At 35.7% G+C, this 24,347-nt stretch overlaps 2 protein-coding genes across 3 annotated transcripts; one reads left to right on the top strand and one right to left on the bottom strand.

Moving 5' to 3' along the window:
* LOC109706220 (ADP,ATP carrier protein 1, mitochondrial) lies at window positions 433-5,358 on the bottom strand. 2 transcript variants are annotated; one of them, XM_020227028.1, is made up of 5 exons: window positions 5,148-5,358; window positions 4,869-4,950; window positions 2,647-3,170; window positions 1,774-2,145; window positions 433-1,055 (listed from the first exon to the last, which is right to left on the bottom strand). In XM_020227028.1, the coding sequence occupies exons 3-5, from the start codon at window positions 3,151-3,153 to the stop codon at window positions 759-761; spliced, it is 1,176 nt and encodes a 391-aa protein (XP_020082617.1). In that variant the 5' UTR covers window positions 3,154-3,170; window positions 4,869-4,950; window positions 5,148-5,358; the 3' UTR covers window positions 433-758. The 2 variants fall into 2 exon arrangements, with proteins under 2 accessions (XP_020082617.1, XP_020082616.1); XM_020227027.1 differs by lacking the exon at window positions 4,869-4,950 and having other exon boundaries at window positions 5,148-5,357.
* On the top strand, window positions 17,150-19,914 carry LOC109724106 (zinc finger protein WIP2-like). The gene is made up of 2 exons (XM_020252794.1): window positions 17,150-18,104; window positions 19,181-19,914. Exons 1-2 carry the CDS (start codon window positions 17,451-17,453, stop codon window positions 19,616-19,618), a joined length of 1,092 nt encoding a protein of 363 aa, XP_020108383.1. The 5' UTR covers window positions 17,150-17,450; the 3' UTR covers window positions 19,619-19,914.

Here is a 24,347-nt window from a genome sequence, read left to right on the forward strand (position 1 = left end):
CAAGCTCTCATCCACCGAAGTTAGGTTTTACGCTGTCAGAAATTTATTATTTTGATTAGCAATATTATAAAATATAGATTTATCAGTTTGAATAGTAAAAAAATAGGAAATTAAGAAATTTGTATACAAGAAAAAAACAAGTATCGTCAGTTGCTGAGATCAGCAATGACATATTAGCAATAAAACAGATCATACGCAAGGGTCATACATTAATAAGATTACCATCAAGATATAAGATACTACTACCTTCACTGAATCTCATTGGACCGCTTGAAAGACATAAATGAGCATCACATAACAAAGAAGAATCGAGCACCACAACATTCCATGCTTCTCCTCTTAACGGCCCAGGTAAAATCTGGTTATGCAGGTCTAACCTTTTTGATTCACTGCCACAAAAGGTTTAAAGAATGTAATGATATGACAAACTACTTTGGAGTAAGACCAACTATCCATTCCTTGATGTCATTAAATTAAAAAAAATAAAAGTTTTGCAGCAGTAAAGGGAGAAACGTCAGGTTCAACTCAACCTCACCTCCTCACGAGAGGTTACTACTCTGAACAATTGTGTTTTTGGAGAACAAAGCTCCACCAAAAAGAATGAAGGGCGAATATCTCCCTCTACAATAATTATTAAAACCGTTAAAAATGCTTAAACAAAATCAAAGTGAAAAACTCCTCAAATCAAAATTTTTTGAAGAAAACACGTTTTCATCACCATCTGAAAATGATGATCTTATTGTAAATAACCTCTTTCCTTAAGCGCCGCCAGATCCGTACTTCTTTCCAAAGACGATCAGCTGCAACTTGTCGTACCCGGCAAGGACACCGGCACCGGCTACCGCGCGCAGAATATTCGCACCTGCGCCCTTGAAGAGAGACTTGGGCCCCTCATTCTTGAGAATCTGAGAGAAAGCGTCGAAGGAGCTCTTGTACTTGACAGCTTCACCAGAGGTCATCATCATCCTTCTGCGCACAGTATCAATCGGATAGGATGCAAGTCCTGCTCCATTTGTTATGAGCCAACCAAGGGCAAAGCTTGCAAAGAAACTATCCTGCAAACATACAGAATGAAAACTACATTTGAGTACCAGCAAAGATGAATTTCTATGCTCAACATGACGATATACTGATATTACTATGCCAGTCATATGTATAAGCTGCCATTTCCCCACATTATCCACTTTGGGTCTGTTTGGAGGGTCTCACAAAAGATTTAACATGTAACACTTCCTCCTTGAGCGTGCATAGAAAAAAGATTGACTGACAGAACAACTAGCCTTTCCAACATAATATTTTTCTTTTTAGGTACTGACTTGCAAATTGCAACTTGCAAGCCTTCACAGAGCTATAGCACAACTTCAAATAGTACATGAGATTTTTTTAAAAACTACATCCACAGTTACATCTCAGTTTGAGAAAATTTGATTTGTTGAAACTTAACGATTCCATAGAATATGTTATCAAATATTCGTGAAAAAGCCAAATAATCTGGTACATTACAAAATCTAGCATCAAAATGGTTACAAATACTGTTAAGCTCTGCCAGAGAGGCACTTAAAACGAGCATGATGTAAAATTAGGTAGTAAAGTCAACATTCTTGAAGTTGAGGGAGCCATTTCAAGATGGCATATGTTTCAGGTAAGGTCTGCATGTTTTCGCCAATTTTTCGTACCATTAGCATTCTAATTTCAAGGCATATTATTCAAGCATCATGTAATAGGGTACTACATATTCTAACTAAATCTACTCAACAGAAAATGTGAGTGTACCTGCATTGATCCAGTAAGCACCACCGGCTTCAAAGAATCATACATACCAAAGTACAGGCCACGATAGACGATAATTCCAACACAAGAAATGTTAAATCCACGATAAAGGCCGGCAATACCATCTGATTGCAAAGTCTTTCTATAGACATCAACAAGACCATTGAATTGTCTCTCGCCTCCTTTCTTAGCTGCTTTTGCATCATTTGCCAGACGAGTCCTGGCATAGTCAAGAGAGTACACAAACAGAAGTGAAGAAGCACCGGCCGCACCACCTGAAGCGAGATTACCGGCGAACCATTTCCAGTACCCATCTTTGTCTTTCTTGAAATTGAACAGCCTCTTGAAGTAGTCCTTAAATGCAAAGTTCAAAGCCTAGGAGACAGACATTGATGAAGGGGGTTAGAATGATAGAAACACAAAAGCCATCTGAAAATCGGCAAATGAGGAATAATTGTCACTGAAGAACGATCAAAACCAATATTCGGCAGATTTTGCAGAAACTTTCAACAAGAGAATTTCACAGTAAAAGAACAAGCAGGTCGCATATTGAATGGTAGTCCTAGCTCAAGTGTGGAACCAAAAGAATGCAATATAACTAACTATTTGGTGCCAGCTATAGAATGATAGCCTGAAGCTAGGAAACAGTCTGGAATTTTTACCCTTAAATGTTGACAAGGCATGAAATTCACTTTGTCAGACGATAGAAGAACAAAGGATCTACGCCCTTGAAGCTCAACTAATTAAAAGTTATAGCTGCACAATTGCAGCAATGATATTGATGCCTCTTCTCGATGAAGGATTACTCATCACAGTTTCAGTATTCAATAACAAGTATTAATATCAGATTATGAACATAGATGAACTACCGAATACCTGTGTCGGGAAATAGCGGATCACATTTGCTGTGTTCCCCCGCCATAAGGAGGCAAAACCTTCCTCTTTGATTGTCCGACCAAAGCAGTCCGTGATCCCCTTATACGGCTGAGATAGCCTACCACTCTTGATCATTTCATCCTGGTTCTGAATCAGGAGCTTCACACGCTCAATAGGAGCAGCGGCAGTTTTGGAAACAGCAGCAGACACTCCTCCCATAAGGAAGTCAATAGCAAAGTTGGCAAAGCCTTTCTCAGCAGGTGCATTAGCATAAACAGGAAATACAGATGCTGCCACAGGAAGAGTGATGCTGCAACCATCTAGTGGCATAAGAGGACTCCTTAGGCCCTCATTCATGAAGTTCACTGTTGTTAAGCGCCTCTCATATGAAGAGAGCATGCAAAAGCCACTGTTGTGAGTATGCAGGCCTTGAGAGAAGTTTGAATTGATGCGGAATTGACCACCGACCTTCTGAATGATTGTGGGGTGGTTAACCTGATCCGCCATATCTTTAAAGAAATAGCCTACACTCAACAGCCCATATTTTATGTTCAGTAAATATTGCAGAAACTTGCACATTTTGTAAACAGTATTAACTCAGCCTATTAGAGGTCAAAAAGAAACTACCAGCAAAAATGATAAATAAAGATTAATCAGATTCAAAATCTTCTCTAGCTCTTGGGACTCTACTGTTGTTTATGTAATATGGTAGCTTGGATCCATTTAACTCTCAGAAGCAGAATTTGCATTGGATCTTAACAAGATTCTTTAACGTCACAGTATACATTCTTACAATCAGATGGCAATGCTGTTTTTTGAGAATTGGTTGCACTAAAATTCAGAAATCCAATCAAGTTTACGCACAAATCAGACCAACTAATGCAGGAAAATATTTACTTGACAGATCAGCATGCAATGTTTCAAATTATGCAAAATGGCCATGTATTTTGTAGATCTAGTCACTAGATAACTATACATAACAGCCAGAAACTATAGTTTAATAAAAGCAATGTAGATTCAAACAGGTAGAAGATAGTGGTATATAAACAATCTGCGCTTCTACTGATATAAGTAAATCTCTAAAACCATTTTTAAGAACATAAAACTTTCGAGAAAAAGAATCACGGCAAATATGCATAAATACACACTTATAATTCTACAATACACACATAATAGATCACGACCTCAACAGGTTATCCATTAACAATTAGATCTTGGAAATGCCAAACTATAAGCGGTCCATCTGTCAAATAAAGATTTATACCCTTAAATCTTGATCAGATGGTCATAATCATCAAACATACTGTTACAATCAATTCTACCACAAATGCTCCATATGAAAACAAATACCAGGGCACGTTTTGGGGCACATTCAAGTCGGGGAAAGTATTAAACTCGTACCTACCCCAAACCCAGATCACGACTAATTCTCTTGCCCTGTAGCCATAAGCCTAAATCAAACCTGACCCATGAGGGGGATTAGGGATCTGGTCCCGCTGGGGTCCCAGCACTACATTGCACGGGCTAAATTTGATTTGCTACATTATGTGAGCAATCCATTCCGACGACCCAGCAGAGCTGGATCTTCATTTGCTTATTCAACACCAAACTTTTCCTACTACAGATGTGACAGACATACAATAAATAGTTAATTTTCAACTTAGAAGAAATATGACAATATGGAGGCCCCAAGCACCAATTCCGACCCAAATCGACCCAAGCAGAGTAGGAAAAGCATCAAGAGATTAAATTAAAAAAAAAAAGAGGATTGACAATAAAAACTAAAATAAAAATCAAATCTAAGAAATCATTATCATTATACACTTTAATTTCGTGATGAATATCAACAATCAGTCCGCCACAAAAGTCAAACCAGGCAGGGAGAAAAGTAATCCAAATCCAAATTTACATCTAGACTAAATTATATCACGAAAAATTAAAAAAAATAATCTAGACAAGAACCGATTAAATCTACCGGAAAAGCTCAGATCTACGGGAGAAAGGCGCAGACAAAATGATACCAAATGAATCTGAAAATCAAATCAAAGTAGATCAAAATGCTCACGATGCAAAAAAAGATCAGATAACTAGGGGAAAAAAGAAAAATATTTAAAATGACGGGAAATGACAAAACGAAGCGAATCTAGAACAGAGACAAGAGTCGCCTTCACCGGAAAAAATTATGAAAAAAACGAAAAATCAAACAAGAAACGGAGTCTTACCTCTCTCCACGCAAAATCGGAGATCCAAACGCTTCCAGAAGAATATTACAATAGAAACAAACAGATCAATGCAGATCGATCGCTAAATAGAAGCCATCGTCACAATCAGAATCCGCAAAGCGGAATATCAAAAACCATAAAAAAAAAAAAAAAAATCAACAATGATTGTATAAAAAACGATCGATCTAAGTAGATCTACAGATCAAGAACCGAATGAAATGATACTATAGATTGAATAAAAAAGAAAACGAAGAGTTTATGATCGATCCACCGCCTTACCCTTCGGAATCGGGACTTGGGAGGCTAGGTTTTTAGGGCACGGCGATTCCCACTCTCTCTCTCTCTCTCTCTCTCTCTCTCTCTCTCTTTGCTTTGAATTGCGCTCCTTGGCCTCTCGCTTAAAGCGGAGGGGAAGATGCAAAGAGGAGGCGGAGAGGGAATGGAGGGAGAGCGCGGACCAATGAGAAAGCGACGAACGAGGCTCTCTCGGAAAGCTTTTAGTGCGCCACTTTATGGTAAGTTACGAACGTCCACATCGTGCGCTCCCCGCATAGAAACCTTGTATGCGAGAATAAGAGTCGGAGTTTATGGAGACCCCCTCAACTGCTGTTACAATTTAAAATTACTCCCTCATCCTTTCTTTTCTTTGATAAAATCTAACTTCTTTAATTTTTTTTATTCGAGTTATCTTAGTCAAATAAATTGAAAAATTTTGCAAATCAATAGTAGGTCGTTATTTGATATTTCTAATTTTTAAAAAAATTGAATTTATAATCAAGCGTGTGAATTTTTTTTTAATACCTATAAGCGAAAGCTTTTGCATATGGGCAAAATTTTGCTGCTCATTAGTACAAAAATATATTGTATAATTTGAACAGTGCAGTTAAACGAAAATCTTTTAGCACAATGTTCTTTTTTACAAAGTGTAGATGTTTGATAAATATAATAGAAAAGCCTTTTAAAAAGCGTGATATTTTGGTCATCGAATTAATTTATTATAAATTTTAGTCTAAATTTTATAAAATATTATAATAAAGTTTTTCAGTCAAATTAAATTGATTGAATGCAATGAGTTGCTAATATGACGGTAATATATAATCAGTCTGCGACATCATAATGACTCAAGTATTATATTAGCAAAATGTTAATATTCAGTCATCTAAATTGATGACTAAAATTAATCTTAGAATTTAATTATAATTTTTTTTCATAAATTCATGTTAAAATTATTATAGTAAATTAAAGATCGAAACTTAAACACCTCAATAGTTCGAGACTAAAAATATAATTTAGTCTTGATGAAACACAGAAGTAAACAATATTTTTTTTTTTTTGAGAAATAGATAGCACGCTATTCGTTTCGTTTATTTCATTTAGAAATAAATTTTACTGCATATATAAATTAACTAAAATTTAAATTTGAAATTTCAGATACCAACTACCAAATTTTTTTACCACTTGCTTCTAAAGACTCGGTAGAAGTGAACAACATTAATTGGTACATTCTAGAAGCATGCATGAGTTGACATTAGAGAGATATTCCTACTGGCGTGGAGTGGGGCGGCTAGGATCATCCAATGGCGGACGACGGTTCGTCTCACATGGGGACCTTGGAAGTTGTGCCATATATGTTACGTTTTTAGTTGAGCTGCGATGAGCTGTTGGGGCACGCGACACCTCTCACAGCCTCCCCTTCAAATCAATTAAAAAAAAAAATGCAATGGTGAAAAAATTAAAAAATACATAATTTATATTATTTAATATGAAATAATACAGATAGATAGATAGGATGTATTTAATAATTTGTTTTCTAAACCGGAGATGAGAGGGGACGCATCAAAATTCGCGAGAAGCACGAACACAATTTCACGCAGAAAGTGAGATAGCCTAAAATCTACATATTTGGGAGTGTGAATTCAATAATTTTGTAACGAATATATGCACTCAATAATAATTTTGTTGAAATAGCAACTACATGTGTTTAATTTATCACAGACAAGCCGGATTTTTACCTTTTTATTCTAAGCTATTCCGAGTTTTACTTAGATTGTAAATTTTCCAAAGCAAAAGCACCACCCTTAAATCGTCTCGTCAATGTCTCGGAGGTGGTGGGGCCCGTGGGTTCGGTGGGATCAATGCAGTCGCATGCGGCTAGCGGGTGCGGCACCTTCCAAACTATGCGGTGCAACGCATAAACATCAGGATTATGCGGGTGACACGTGGGGCCCGCATGTCAGTGGCACAGCATAAGCGTGGCCATCTCTCGCACCGTCGCACACCGCGTGCATCTCATTGAGAACTTGCCTTCTAAATTTGGGGGGGAGGAATAATTAAAGGTTGTTGTGTGCTTTTGGTTGTTTGTTTTTATAATTTTTCCTGCTCTAGTCTTTTTTTTTTTTTTGGGCCCTTTCGATAGAGTTGGATGAACGCACACGGATCCTCAAAAAAAAGCGTATATCCAGTTTTGACCCGTTTCCTTTTTTTGGTATGATGATGATTGGAATTAGTTCCCTCCTCTTTACTTCACATTTTGTTCTGTTTGTACACTTGGAAAATTAAGCAATGTTTTTTGTCTTAAAAATATATTTAAAATAATAAGCAAATAAGTAGCAATTCTTCTGACTTTTTTTTTTTATTCAAACAGTTCTCGTATCCAAACATCTCAGATCAACAATTGAGCACACTATGGCTTAGTTTGGTATTGAGGCCTATCAAACATTATTAGATAAAATAGAGTTGAGAAAAAAACATAAGAGTTATGCTTTTGCGTTCTCCGGTGGGACCGCAGAAAATATATCATAACCGACTCATCGCAATATGCGAAACGCAATATTACGTATGAAAATAAATAGGGTATTTTTTGAACGTACTTTCTCACCGCACGTAATACAATCTCCATGCAATTCCAAACGAAGCCCATGTAGTTTATAGTTGTTGTGAAAGCTCTGCTGGGGCTAAATATGCCCTTTGTAGTTCAAAAAGGCCAGATTATACATTCCACAGTTTGCAAATTGTGCAATACATCATCCTTCGCTAATACCAAAGGCCACAAAATTTTTTAATACTAGCAAAGAGCCTTTCGAACCGACCGTCCCAAGAGCAAGTGGCAAAGAGCATGGTGGCTGGTACCCGAGACCCAAATTCGAATTCTAGTTGATTCATATTTCCAGCTAAGTTTATTTATAAATGAAATAAACGAAGCGGGTAGCGTGCTACCTATCTTTCTCTCTCAAAAAAAAAAAGAAAAAAGCAAGGAGCCTTTCGAGAGAGAGATCACAGCTTGATGAGCCGCGTTTAGCATCATTTTAGAATTTACAAAGAATAAAATTAATGGTTACTGCATTTTTAAAGATGTTTTAATATAGAAAAAAGAAATAATAGCACCGAAGAGATCCCACGGGTATTAGATCAGGCTCCAACATGGTCTTTTGGGCTGAGATACGATTTGATCACTTGGGATACTAACTAAGATTAGGCCCATTTGAGGCCCATTAACGAGAGGACAAGATCAAAACCGTGTTGGGAAGAAGTGGGCTGGTATTAATCTGGGCCGGGCCAAATCTCTCAGCATTCGCCAAACAGTGCTTCTTATGGGCCGACTAGGCCTTTTCACCAAATCCCTCAAAAATTCTTCTGTGCCTTTAGAGTGGTACAGTAGGATTGAGCTTCCACCTGAGAGCAGTGAAATGTGTTTTTTTTTTTTTTTTTTACTTCAGCAAAAATCAGAAGTTTCAAATTAGAGTTTACGATTTTGAGATATAAAGATTTTATTTCTTAGGCTTCATTTGGCAGGGCATTTTAGTCCACAAATGTGCAGTTAGTGCGATGTCGAATGCCTCAACTCACATAAGGAGCCATGTATGGCGAGCTCGAAGCCGAACACCTCACCTCATACACGGAGCCATAAGGTGAGACATGGAGTCACATTTCCGCTAGAAGTGTACTCTTAAGCTAGACTTGGGATACAAGTCATACAACTGCTTCATTATTTTCTCCATTTCCACGCGAGTTTGCGCAAGCGTTAAAGTAGCATTGCGCAAAACTGCACGGCACCGGAGCAGGAGTGGACTCATGACCTCCTGAACCGCACCACAGGCCTAGAACTTTGTTTCAACCTCCATCCAATCCAGAAGCTCCAATATTTGCTAAAGATCCAAATTGCAATTAAGTAAAGAAGATATTACAGAAGTTGGACTAGAAAAGCACTTATTTATACTGTAATTATATATATATAAGTTTTAATTATACCTCTCATTTGTTTCACTTCCTAACCACCGGATCGTAATGTGAAATCAAATCACTTTGTTAGTAATTAGAAATTTGCTTTTCACTTAAATCAAACCGCAAATATCTATGTACGTATCTATCATTTTTAATACCAAAAATGATAGTTATCGCATTCGATGGTTAGAATAAGTTTGTCCACACACCCTACTACCCATCAAATCACCGAAACATGGGTTTACATATAAGTTGAGCTGAATCTTACTACATTTAAGCTCCGTTACATCTACATAATTCTCTAATTCACATATTGCATTAATTACCACTCATCATAAATTCCATCTACGTACTCATGAGCAAACATGCCTTACATGTCCTTTGAATGTATACTTTGGTGGGGAATTAGGGGATCAGTTGTGAGCTGTCACGGGACTAAGTAAAAGAATAGAATTAATGGGTGTGATCAGAAAATGAAGTGCCAACTAACAATTAATAGGGGTTTTGGTTGTCAGAGCAGCTCTTCTGAACAGAGAATGTGGGTGTGAGTCCCTTTCACCTGTGTGATATCTCTGGCTTTCTCTGTGCATAGAAAGGGAAATAAGAAGGCCCAGTTCACAATTAAAGTGGCTTTGCAAATTTACTATCCTCTCGTATTACCTCTCGACTTGTCGACCACGTTCGACTGAACTACTGTCCAGTTTCAATTGTACAATGATTAATTCTTCGGTACAACACTGCCATCTGAGCGCACCCTCAACTTTTTCTCGTATAATGACTTGGAAACTTTGCTACATTAATTCTAGAGGGTCGCGCGCTAGCTATATATGTTCCCGTTAGGGGTGAGCGATGTCAATCTTTACAGATTTAATTAGTAGTAAGATAAGCTTTCACAAAGTTTGTTGATTATGCGTCAATGGAAGTCTATGTACATGTAATGGACTTGTATACTAGGAGGTAATGCATGGTTTAACAAGATTAATATTCTCTTATCACAAATGGTATTAATTGGTGCTGCACAGGATACTTTTATTTCTATGGGTCCATGCATTTACATGTAGTCAAAGATGACTTGGACTATAATCTAGCTCTCTCCAATACCCTCAATATAAACATGCGAAGCGTGATTGATAAAAGGAACTTAATTATGTTAAAGGACGAAATATATTAAGAACTTAACTTGAGCTATCCTAGGAATTTCATGAAATTTGTGCAAATTAATGTTACTAAAATTCTCCAATAAACGCCTCGGCACGTCCGCATGTCAGTCAAATGCACGTATAGTTGTCCCAGCAACAAATAGAGACAAAGGAGACATGGTAAATTCAGAACCAAATATATGTGTTACCATGCATATCTATAGGTTACGTACAACATAGCATCATGACATTAGTACACCAGGAGCCCACATATCGCTTAGAGAGAGAAAATTGCTTCCACGTATTAAAGTTTCTGACACGATGAATTTAATCTTCGCCACGGATTTTAGCTCTTATGGACTCGAACACACGAGTTACGATCAGCACTATCTCTTCACCAATTGGTGGTCTTAAATGGATGAGCCCCCTCACTTTTGTCCTTGAATATATACAACAGCAACACTATGTATGCATCATATTCCAACGCGCTCTTGCTCTCTCACCACTGTTCCACTTTAATGCCCAACAGTGTTTTGCATTATTATTCATACCTTGAACCCAATCTGTCTCGACTGTTTGTCTTATGGCGCATGTTCCTCACAGTACCGAGGATTTAATGTAATTCTCAGCATTGATCCACCGCCAACTGACATGCCCAAGTCATCATATGGACATTAGGGTCCATGCCACTGTACGCATGAGAGAGAGAGATCAGAGAGAGAGAGTATCTCTTTCATTATATAGCTGTCTCATATGTAGTATGATTCATATTTCATACAAGATTAATATTAATGATGCACGCACGCATATATGTAGTTCCAACTTATTTAGTTTTTTTCAATTAGATTGCTCGACCTCGAATGTGAAAAGTTAGCTAGACTAATTAATCAAAAATTTGTTAAGTGTGTAATGCTGATTAAGTTATTAATAATATTTTGCGGTGCGCGTAATTAAGGAGTTAGCTTATGTAAAACTACTCATGCTATGTATACAGCTAGAATTTGGGGAAAGTGTTTCCTGATGCGGGATCGATGTCTCCTACTTACCTCACGCGTGCCATTTATTGTATGAAGTGACATCCCCAATGAGAAGTGCTAAGGATGTGTTTGTTTCGGGTATTGATTGCTAAAGCTAGAAGTTCGGCGGAACTCAACATGTTGGTAATTTGAAATGTGCCGAACTCACAAGATCACCCCGAAGTGCCTGTGCCCCCCTTTCTGAGTTTTTGCCTTCCTACAGGAGCAACTGAAGTCGCGAGCTCGATCGAACTCGAGTGCGCAGGGGTCGCCGCATCGGTGAACTCCCACCCCAAAATTGCCAATTAAACACGCTCTAATTCTACGATCCAAATAAATAACAGGACTGTACAATCCTCAGTTCAAGGCTTTCTACAACCAAATTAAAAATGGTTGTAATCTCTACGACCCCTTATCTATTAGTGCCTGGTGAGTGCATAGTGCAGAAAACCCTTTTTTTGGTTTTTAGTTAAGAAAGAGAAGGGACAAGACAAATGAAAATAAAGAAAAAGCCTCTGGAGAAGGGCGTTATAGGATTTTAATCTATTTTGGATTATAAACCTAAGATTGCTGTGAAAAAGCAATGCTGAATCTACTGCCATTTTTTTAGTTGTAATCTTACAATATTACCCTTCTAAGAACCAACTTTTTATACTATTCTTATCATTATTTTTTCTCACTATTCTTATCATTTTTGTTTCTCACTGCAACATAAACGCCGTATAATTACACTTTTAAATATTGGTATAGGTTAAAAAAAATGATGTTGGTTATATTATCGATACTTTTTAAAAGTGTTTATATATGTGGGGTCGCTATATATGGGGCCGCCTCGATATTTGGCACCCACTCCTCCAGTGACCTATGGCGGAGAAAAACGTACGTGGCAATCGTAGTTCTCTACGGTCCCTGTGAGATTCTCGTGGTCGAATTCGAGCCGTCGGAACCCTACTTTGTTGGGTGCGGCAGCGGAGGAGGAGAAGAAAAGATGGTGATCAATTTTTCTTTTCTATTTGTAATCGTGCCGAGTGGAGGCTGGATGGGGTTGGTTGAGTAGAAGAACTTTTTGTTTTTGATTGGATTGGACTTTATATTTAGATTTTAATAGATTTTTTTTAAAAAAAATTTAGTATAAATGGAACACTTACACAAAAATTACTGCAACAAAATTAGGTTATAGGAACACATTTTTGTTACACTTTTATATATGTGTCCCATTCATACTAAAACTTTTTTAAAAAATATACTAAAACATAAATATAAAGCAAAAATATAAAGTTCCTTTACTCAATTAACCACACCCAGCCCACTAAACTCGATTACAAATAAAAAAAAAAAAAAATAGTCACCATCTCCCTTTCTCCTTCTCTACCGTTGTAGACGACGAGATAGGGTTTCGACGGCTGGAGTTCGGCCGCGAGGATCTCGTGGGGACCGTAGAGAGTTACGATCGCCATGTATCCCTCCACCACAAGTCGCTGGAGGAGTGAGTGCCAAATATCAAGTCGGCCTTACTTATAGTGACCTCACATATAGCAACACTTTTTAAAAGTGTTGGTAATTTAGCCAGCAGTATTTTTTTTTACTTGTATCAATATTTAAAACTATCGCTATACACTATTTTTGTTGTAGTGAATGTTTTAAAAATATATCCCTATAACCTAATGGCTAATTATGTTGTAGTGTCTTTTAATTTTATAATCTAAAAGAGCACAGAATTAATGTGTATATATATACACGTCTTGATAATATATATATATGGGGCAATTTCATGGATACCCCTCCCAAAGTTTAAAATATCATAGATGTCCCTATAAAGTTTAAAATATCACCAATACCTCCTGTAAACACAGAAAATTATCATTAATACCCCTACCGTTAGTTATGTTAGCTTTACCATAGTTATTCAATAGTTAAAGATGGGTTAACTTTTAAAATGACTTATTTACCCTCAAGTATCTTTTAAGTAAAAATGTATTGAGACCCCCTCAACTATATGCAAAATTTAAATGAAAATAATGTTTAGGAATTATCTGATCTTTCTTTAATCTTGAAAGCTTAAAAAATTTTTTTAATCAAAACTATTCTCGATGTATTAAAAAAACTGAAATATAATATATTTTAGCTTTCGAACAAAATTCTCTTTTTATTTCAATCGACAAAACAATGCATGCATATAGCTATGTGATTTACTTTTGCTTAAATAGGAAAAAAATAAAATCTATATCAATTCACATTCCTAATTAGTAATAGTAATTTTGAAATAAATTATANCAAAACAATGCATGCATATAGCTATGTGATTTACTTTTGCTTAAATAGGAAAAAAATAAAATCTATAATTTATTTCAAAATTACTATTACTAATTAGGAATGTGAATTGATATAGATACGTAATTTTATCTGAACTCGATTTAAAATAGGGTAAGTTTAATCAATGCTGAATAAGGATAGTTTTAGTTATAGGTACCAAAAAATAAAATCCCATCGTATGTAAATTCAATTATAGTTTTGGTCTATATTTAAACTGAACTTGAACCGAATCCTAAAACTAAAAACAAAGCCAAAATCAGATAAAAACATATTATATTTAAAATACAATTTTTATATATTTTTTATTAATTAATATATATTGATAATTTAATTTACTATTTATATATTAAATACTCAAATTTAGATTTACAAAAATTATTTTGAAATATCTATTAGTATTTCTACTATTGAAAAGAGATAAAGGGTAAAAATGGTATTTTAAAAATTTAACTCCGATTCAGGTGGGCTCTAACGGATCTTAACTAGTGGAGGGTATTTATGATAATTTTTCACATTTTGGAGGGCATTTGTGATATTATCAATTTTGGAAGGGTATTGATGAAATTAATAGTCCCTAAAAGGGCATCTATGAAATTATCCCTATATATATATATATATATATGTTCCAGTGCGACATTAATTACCTCTTTTGAATTTCACTCCTGGAAACTTTGGGAGAGTCTTGTTTTCCATATTGTAATAATAACATGCCGATCAATATATCCGTCTCTAGCTTCAAAATTTAATGTAAACTCTACACACTGCAAAAAAAAATGTAAAAAAAAATTCTTAAATAACTGTTTATTCCCCCAAATTAGTAGTCCTCGTGTACTTCCATATATTGTCTTATTTTCCACAAGGCCACAAGAAATTAAAGAGTGAACGAACCCCTTCTTTGTACTCTTCGCTGTGCACGTACCCATAATTGTTTAGATTAATTTCTTTAAACAAATTTCCAAATCTAAAAGCAATATAGTCTAGAACTTTTTGTGTCATGGAAATTTACCTAAAATAAATTAAGTTTTTGATAAGAAAACAACAATGAAATTCGCACTGTCTATTTCTGTTATCATGACAAATAATTGTAAATTATAAACAGAATGAATGTTTGAATATGTCTTCATCTATCAGCTTCAATTTTTGAGGCGATTGGAGCCCATTAACTATCATGTCAAATACTAATTAAGCGAAGCCCCGCAGCATCATATGTTGTGCCTAATTATTTTCTTTTTGGAATGAATTAAGTAGGTCGCGCATAACTATCTTTTCTATTTAAAAAAGACAAAAAGTAAGAAAGGCCAACTACTTTTGCATTTTTTATCACACATACATACATTTCTTATATTTTCCTTATTATAATTGTCTTCTGATCACTTTTGCACTAGGTTAACAACACTCTCTACAAAAAGAACTCTACGAACTTAATTACTTCGAGCCAAGAATGGTTAAAAAGAGAGTTAATGGTTTTAAGAATCAAGGGTGTGAACAGGGGACGTGGCTATGTAGCTGGTCGTGCATGGCGCAAACACGCCACAAACTACGAGAAGAGGAAGAGAGAGAGAGAGGGGCAAAGGTCACCCCCACCACCACCACCATCAAATTAACGCACACAAATTAAGGGGACAATTTTTAGTTTGCTTTGGGATGAGGGCTCGTAGCGAGCCGAGCCGACAGGGGCGCGCCGATCGAAGCAGTTGCTGGGCTGGGAAGCGACTGCTTCGCATCCCAAGCCGAAAACACCACACGAGCGAAACCTTGTTTTCCTTTGTTGTTAATTTAAGCTGTACCTTCCTATACACAACATATATATAAAACACACAAATGACAAGCTAACATATAATACATTTTTCACACACACACACACACTCACTCACTCACTCTCTCTCTCTCTAGAGTGAGAAGACAACATCTATCCTTAACGTACGTAACGACTTGTATGTGGACCGCTACAATTAGTGGTGAAAACGGATGGGATATTATCCGAAAATATTTATATCTATATTCAATAATATAGAAAATATTTGGATACAATCAGAATCATCATATACGAATATGATTTTAGAGAGTTAATTTTTTTTGAATATCCAAAAAAAAGAGATATAGATATAGATATCCAAATTTTTATTATTTTTATTATTTATTTTTTATATTTCTGGATATGTTTGGCCCAATTTTGCCTGCTCGCGCGGTCCGGCCAAATCACTTTCCTCTCCATAGTCAATACTTTTATCTACTCTTAATAATTTATTGCCAATCAAGGTATGGAGGAAAAAGATAATTTTTTGTGTTATTCATTTTTTTTATAATGAGTTATATATTAAAATTATATATTCTATATGTGAAGAAATAAAGTTAGAAATTAAATAAAGTAGGAAAATAAAGTAATTTTTTATATATGTGTATATTAATGTATATTATTTTTCGAATAATATCCGAATACATATCGGATCCATATTCGAATCGGAAAAAATATCCTACCATATCCGAATCCGTTTTTAATGAATGTGATTACAAAAATTTAGCATCCGTCACATATTTGTATCCAAATCCGTATAAAAAAAATTATGGATGTAAATATGATTTCATTAAATATCCCCTTACTACAAACCCAAAAAGGAATATTGTAGGGATTACACCTCTCGTGCAAGGATTATTTTTTTCTTATACTTTAAATAATTATTTAAAAATTTTAGTATTAAAGAAAAGTACAAAAATCTTAACTTTTGAATGTATATGTTGTAAGATTACAATCAAAAAATAATTGTAGATGTAGCATTGCTTTTCATTTTGCGTGAGTTCTCCTCCGGATACCCAAAAATGCAGCATTTATATATAATTGTTATATATATATTATAAAATAATATAAAAAGTTTTAGTTAGTTCATATATAATTTAGAAATGTATATAAATTTCCCTCTTATACATTATAGGCTTCTAGATTTAGGGGACTGAAAACATTTTCGGTTTACCTTTATATTAATTCTTTAGTTGCGACCTAATTGTGAGAGAAATAACAAACAACATTTATTCCATTTGAACAGAAACTTAAAATCAAGTTATCTAGTTTGGCGATTCTATCCACTAGTATTAACAATTTATTGAGTCTATGTCAGTTATTAGTATTAAAGTGCTTGATTCTTATATTCTTAATTATTATAATCTCTTTATCATCATATGTGTAACTACTGGAGTATATAGATTTGTTTTTATTTATACCTACATGTTCTCGATGGGTTCAATTCTATAATCTAAGATGATCACTAGACGGTGTGCCGGTAAATTAGCTTTAATACTAAATATAACGATATTTAACTTATTAGCACTAATAACTTGTTAAATCTAAATTACTAACCGAAAATATTTAAGCCTAATTATTTGTAGTAAAATCCCTGCATCTTCTGTAGTCCTGTAAGCTATAATAAATTGCAAACTTTGTACCTATGGGTACCAAGTTTGTTATTTTTTAATTTTACTTTCTTTTCATTTTGAGGAGGACTATAAGTACCAAGATCATATTTCTAGCTCTTTAATCCACCTACCCCTCTTCTATTCCACTTTGTTTTTACTCTCTCTCTCTCTCTCTCTCTCTCTTTCTATTCCACTTTGTTTTTACTCTCTCTCTCTCTCTCTCTCTCTCTCTCTCTCGCTTGTACACACTACACCCAGGAAAAGAAAACGCTCGAACACAGAGAGAGAGAGAGAGAGAGAGAGAGAAAGAGACATAGAAACTTGCCTCTACAGTTCTAGGAAGACTCAACTTTTTCCCCATCTCTATAGTTTTATAGGCACACCCCACACAGGTGCTCTGTCTCTCTCTCTCTCTCTCTCTCTCTAATAGTCTTTTGCCTCAACAAGTAAAACCATCATCTCCTAGTCCATCCGCGGCTCCAAAAATGGCAGATCCCTACACTTATCTCTACAACAGCTACTACAATTTCTACCAATTCCCCTCCAACCCATCTCCCCCTCCACTCGCCACTCCCACCTACACTTTCCACAGCTCCCACATCCAAACCATCAACAAAAGCAACAGCAACTGTTCCCACCTCCCATCTCCTCCACCTTCCCCTCCTCTTAGAGAAGCTCTCCCTCTTCTCAATACTCTCAGCCCAGCAAAGCACCAAGATGATCGCGATAGCACCTCATCTTGCAGATCCTTTGGCGAGCCTGCAGCTCCTGCCGACGTTGCTCGTGATGATCAAAAGAACAAGAGCATCACAGTAGTGGATGATGAGGACTATGCCATGGATGAAGATGATGAGGCTGTTACAGTGGCTCTCCACATAGGCCTCCCAAGCCCTAGTGCAGTTGATCTCATCTCTAAGGTCTCTTCTAATTACGGTACTCCGCAGGAGGGGGAGAAGGAACCAGAAGAAGGTGGCGGTGGCGGTGAAGATGTGGTTCCTCTAGGTTGCCCAACCACCACAATAGGGAGGCTCAACAAGGGCCAGTATTGGATTCCAACCCCCTCACAGATCCTCATTGGTCCTACCCAGTTCTCTTGTCCAGTGTGTTACAAGACCTTCAATAGATACAACAACATGCAGGTGATGATCCTTTATTTCTTTATTCATGTTACTTTTCATATATAAATATGTATGTGTATATATATATATATATATATATATATATATATATATATATATATATATATATTTTAAGGTTTTAAGTTGCATGGTGGATTGTGCAATCCTTACCAATGTCCGGTCTAGTTGAGGATGATGTAAACTATAGTTTCCTTTTTATGTGATTGAACTGGACAGAGGGAGTTCTTATTATGCTTTTGGTGCTTTATATGTGGTTTTGGGTTTATTTAAAGAGAATATTGATCTTATATAAAAACATGGGGAGTTGTGAGAATCCTGAAAAAGATCTCCAGTTCTTTCAGATCAGTGGCGCTCTCAGATGGTCTAAAAAGAAAGCACAATCTTCTGCCGTTCCAGTCCACTGATCATCAATAAACTCCATGGTTTATGTTCTAGATTATATATATATATGTGTGTGTGTGTGTGTGTGTGTGTGAAGCTTTACATGTGCTGCTTCCCAGAACAATTTAGAAAAAGAAAAAGGAAGGAGCGATCGTGCGTGTGTATGTGAGAAAGAGAGAGGCCCCTCTGGCGAGAAAGAATGATTTTATCTTATCTTTTTTCTTTTTTTTTTTTTCTCTCTCTCTTTTTGGCTGGAAAAAGAGATAATGAATAGGCTTATCTTTTGCTTTTGTTCTAGAGAGAGTTTAAGCTCCTTCCAAAAATCAAAATTAACCGCTTCCAGCATATGCTTATACATTTAATTTCTTCCTTTTTGGCTTTTGAACGCTATACAAATTCATATATTATAGGTTTATTTCCCTTATAATCTGCTTTCCTTTCTATCATTATGATGTATGTATGTTCTATAACCAAGAGATTTCTTTTTTATTTTTTATTTTATTTTTTTGCTTCTTGGATAAGGGTAACAAGAGATATCTTAAGGCCATTTGAATATATAAAAGGAAAGGAAAATGGGGAATATTAGGTTTACACAATAATACACATAACTGCATGCATATTATGTATACCGCATAATTATTTCTTCGCTTATTTTGACTCATTTGTTCACTTCTTTGCGGTGCACTGCGCATCAGATGCATATGTGGGGCCATGGATCGCAGTACAGGAAGGGACCCGAATCTCTCCGAGGGATCCAACCCACCGCAATGTTGCGACTCCCATGCTATTGCTGCGCCCCGGGATGTCGAAACAACATAGACCACCCAAGAACAAAGCCATTAAAGGACTTTAGAACCCTCCAAACCCACTACAAGAGGAAGCATGGGATAAAACCCTTCATGTGTCGCAAATGCGGCAAAGCGTTTGCGGTGAAGGGAGATTGGAGGACACACGAGAAGAATTGTGGCAAGCTGTGGTTTTGTACCTGCGGCTCAGATTTTAAGCATAAGAGGTCTCTTAAGGATCACATTCGGGCGTTCGGCAACGGGCATGCGGCGTACGGCATCGACTGTTTCGAGGAGGAGGACGAGCCGCTGTCGGAGATTGAACAGGACTGCGTTCGATCTCACTGAGTAAGATTGAAGCTCTTGTAGGAGATGAATATGGTAGTGATGATCAGTTTAATTGGATTGGTATAATATGTGCTTGGGTTCCCTTCATCGTATGTGACAGAAGCTTTTACTATCCAAATGACCAGCTACTTAACTAGACTGCTTAGTTGTCTCTTTCTTTCTTCTATTTTTCTGTTTCCTTGTTTTAGGTTGTGAGTATCAGGGGGGAGAGACAGATACAGCAGTAACAGTAATGTTGGGATCACTGCTTTGTTAATGAAAGTTGTGAATTAATTAAGCTGCTTTTTGTCTCTTAATATTGTGTTCTTTAAAAGCCTCTCTACTTCTTTTTACTGGACAATTTCTCTTTAGGCTAAATATGCTACTCTTAATTATATATTCTGGTTCTTGTATATATATATATATATTGTATATATATATATATATATATACATGGTGATCCCTTGGTCACTAATCTGATATTAGTGATCAGTACTTACATATATGGCCGGCGTCGACACTTAGTCACAAACTCTTTATTTTATGGTTCCAATATCTATTGTGATTATCCACAAAAGGGGGAAAAGAAATAAAAATAAAAAAGCCATTGTGATTACTTAATCACTCGGTGCCTTAATTTTGTTGTTTCTTACCATTCTCTTCCTTTTCACTTAATGATGTAACCCACAGTGATGGCTGTGGATTTTGTTTCTTATTCATTTACCATTAGTTCATGATTGCTTTACTTGAAAAGCAGGCAACACCTGAGGAGCCCATGACCAGTAAATGCAATTTCACTGTTCTGGGAATAGTTTGCACTTTTGCACTCTTCTTACGACTGAAGTTTTGATGCCCCACTCTTAATTTGATATTTCAAACAATATGATAGACTAAAAAGAAAGCAAAAGAGAATGATTGAATAGTTTTGATAAGTCAACTAAATAGAATGCTTGTCATCACATATGGTATTCTCTTTAAGTTTTTTCTTGGTTAGAAAATCACATGTGAAATTCTATATAAAATAAATAAATAGTGAGTGGAAGTATGGTATATAGTAATGAGCCAAAAGCTAGTTAACAAACCTAACTTTTTAGATTGAATCTGTTTCATTTTGATGTATTAATATCTCTAAACTAAATGCTGGTTTAAGCTAAGTCGGAACTCCACTAGTAATTTGATATAGATAAATTCTACTGGTAGAGCCCAAAGGAAGGTATAGTTTAAAAAATCTTTGAGCTTATAGTATTTTAAAAAGATAATTTTGACAAGATAAGAGCTCAATATGAGCACTAGGATAAGAGGGTGTAAGATTTACATTTTTCTTTTTGGTGTATAAGTAGTATTTCTCTTTGATATATTACATCTTAATTCTGGTTTAGACTTAATGTTGTTTGGATATGTTTCATTCATACATGCTACAAACTTCAAGAGATCAGAAAAGTATCAAACTAGTTAGTCACTTGGCTTTACATCCTCTTGTTTGAATATCGCATTGCAATAATAGTTACATATAAATTCTGTTCACATTCAGAAAAAGATAGGAAAAACGAGAACATGTTAAGTAACTATATAGGCCTTCTGATCTTTCTTTCCCTTGTTTCTTGTCTCGTCTCCTTCAGAAGAATCAAACCAACATGAATACCTCACATAAAAAGGGTTAACAGCAGTGGAGATACTTCCAAATATAAGCTTCCCAAATAGGATATATATATATATATATATATATATATATATATATATATATATATATATATATATATATATATATATATATATATATATATGTATACCATGAGCTTTATGCAGAAGCCATGCATGGATCTTTCACTTCTACCCACTACTTTTACTGCTTTTCGTGAGCAAATCCACCTTTTTTGGCGCATATGTTGCTCCAATCTACGAGATGTACATATACCATGAGACGTTCAAATCAAATGATGAGCTTATCTCATATACACAGAGAGAGACGTGAGAGACGGTGAGAGAGAGAGAGAGAGAGAGAGATACGCCAAAGAAACAGTGGGTTTTCGATGGGTCATCTCAAGCACAATCCATCCATCATCAGAGAGATGCGTGTTGTATGAAGTAGAAGTGTTAGTGAGTGTTGCAGAAATGCCCAGCAACGTGACTTAGACTCCACACTTTCCTGACTCCACACCTAACCCCTTTGCCCTCATTTATTCTCACTGCCCTCTCTCTCCTTGTTGAATTTTCTCTCTTTTGGGTAAGAGCAAATATTATCTCATGCACAGTAANCAAATCAAATAAATTGATAAATTAAATACTAAAATCAAAATTTTTAAAGAATAGATAGTCAACTCAAAATGATTTATAGTTTGTAATAAATTTTGCACGTTTCACCTTATCTTAACTCAATTGTAGAAATATCATAGTGTGGAATGTATAAATATTCTTTTGATTTACAAAAGCCATTTATTGTGTGAGTGCATGCATTCTATTTGCTCATGCTGAAAATAAGTACATTTGATCAGGCAATCAACTGATCAAAAGTCAGATCCTTCAATTGATCCTTTCAGTTCTATTAGAAGGATCGGTTTATTTTTTTGAAGAGAAAGGTAGCATATTACCGGCTTCCTTTATTTTTTTTAGAAAAAATTAGTTTGAAATGTAAAGCAATTAAAATTTTGAATTTGGGATCTCAGATATCAACTACCATGCCCTTGAGTCGTTTGTCACTTGTGCTAGGCACAGCTGGTTAGTAAGATGGTTTATGATCTTTTTGTTGTGAGAGTTTGTCGATCACTTTCGGGCCGTCGACCAATTCACAGTGAAAGTTTTTATTTTGAGAAAGAGGTAGCACGCTATCCGCTTCCTTCATTGAAAGCATGAATTAGGCTACATGGGTGAGACAACCTAGGCCTCGAGAGAGCGGAAAAAAAGAAAAGAAAAAAAGAGGGGGGGTTAGGAAGGGGTTTGTTTTGCTGGAGTAAGAAAATACCACTCCGACTGTAACTGTTTAATTATATTTGGAGTTTTATTATATTTTATTATAAAATACAGTGTAATTTTTTTGTGTAAAATAATAAAATTTTTAAAAAAGAAAAAGTACACAATAGTAATTTATTTTCTGACACAACCAGTATTCATGTAGCGATTAACTTAAAACATCTTAATTTTGACCCAAAAAAAAAAGAAAAGAAAGGAGCGCAATAGTAAATACTGTATTGCATGTCAACTATTATACTCTCTGACTTTCTTCAATATGTAGTGATGGAATAATAAATGTTTACCTGCATGCATTCCAACATTTCTCTAGGAACAGTGCACGATTATGCTCCTTTTTTGACTAATATATAAACTAATAGTACAAGCTGTGTCGTTTCATGCAAGCACTCCTTGACATAAATAAATTTATATATCGCGCAACCTTTACAATACGTAAACATGTGCTGTACAAGAGGGGTACAAATTATATATGGTTTCAACACCTTATTAATTAGTACTCGCCTTGGGAGTGCAAGTCCTGCAATCCAGAAAAGGGTTTGTCCGGGGTTTGGAATTAAGAAACAGTTGAAAATGTTAACACGGATAGTTGAGACAAGGAATGGGGGAGCTCTTTCAAGGAGATTGCCCACATGAGGACATTACAATTGAACTCTCTCTCTCTCTCTCTCTCTCTCTCTCTAGCCTCACTTTGTATTACGTTCACACCCACGGAGAAAAGATATTATTGTATGCATCCGGTACATCTGTACGTGTTCGCACTTAGCATCTATCAGTGATTTGTCCAATCTCATATATCAATCTGTCTAGTTCGATGAGCGACGGGTTTTTCTTTGTTTGAAATATGAAGTATTGGACTAATTAAATGCAAGCAATAAAGGGTCAATTGATGATTAGTGCACGAATAGATGGATGGACCAGGTGCATGTGATAATTTGTCCTCACTATATAAGGGACACAAGGCATTGCACAGAGAATATATTTATGCGGCATCCTGTTGCGCGCTCGCAACACACAGAGACAACTCTGTCTCCTTTTAATGGAATCACGAGGGAGTTGAATAGAGTCACTGTTCTCATTCGTGAAAACATCTTTGAGAGACTAAAATATCTGAGGTTAACCCTCCTACTAAAGAACGGATTAGGGTTTCTCACAGAGTCATAAACAAGAGGGATGACCTCGATCGATATGCATGTTTTGAAGCTTCGAGCATTTTATACATCATCTTCAACGTAGAAAAATATCAGCAACAAACACTAGATCTTCCTTTATGCTATTGGAAGCATAAACTAGTTGGTGCTTTCGATTTTTTAGTCCTGAGATTAAAAATTCTACGATTGGAATAATAACGGTCCCCTTAGGGCTGAGTGGTCACCCTAGGGTTGAGTGGTTCCTATTGATTAATAATATTAATTTAATGGTTAGAAATGATCACTGGGTTGATCTAAAGGCTAAAAAATCGGAAGTACCAACTGCTTTAATTATGCTTCCGATAGCATAGTAGCTCTACTATATATATATATAATACGACTGGAATGCTTCTAATAGCAGCAAACACTTAGTGCTACCAGCCTACCAAATTTTTCATCGTTAGATTTATTTTTTGGATCATTTCCATCTGTAAGATCGTACTATTCAACCAACCACCAACTCAACCCTAAAAGATCACTATCATCTTAATCGCACATTCTTTCATGTAAGGGCCAAAAACCTAATAACACTAATAATTTGATGATATTAGAAGTATATATATATATATACTTACTTCTATATATATATATATATA

Source organism: Ananas comosus, linkage group 2 (assembly GCF_001540865.1).
Source record: "Ananas comosus cultivar F153 linkage group 2, ASM154086v1, whole genome shotgun sequence".
NCBI lineage: Eukaryota > Viridiplantae > Streptophyta > Magnoliopsida > Poales > Bromeliaceae > Ananas > Ananas comosus.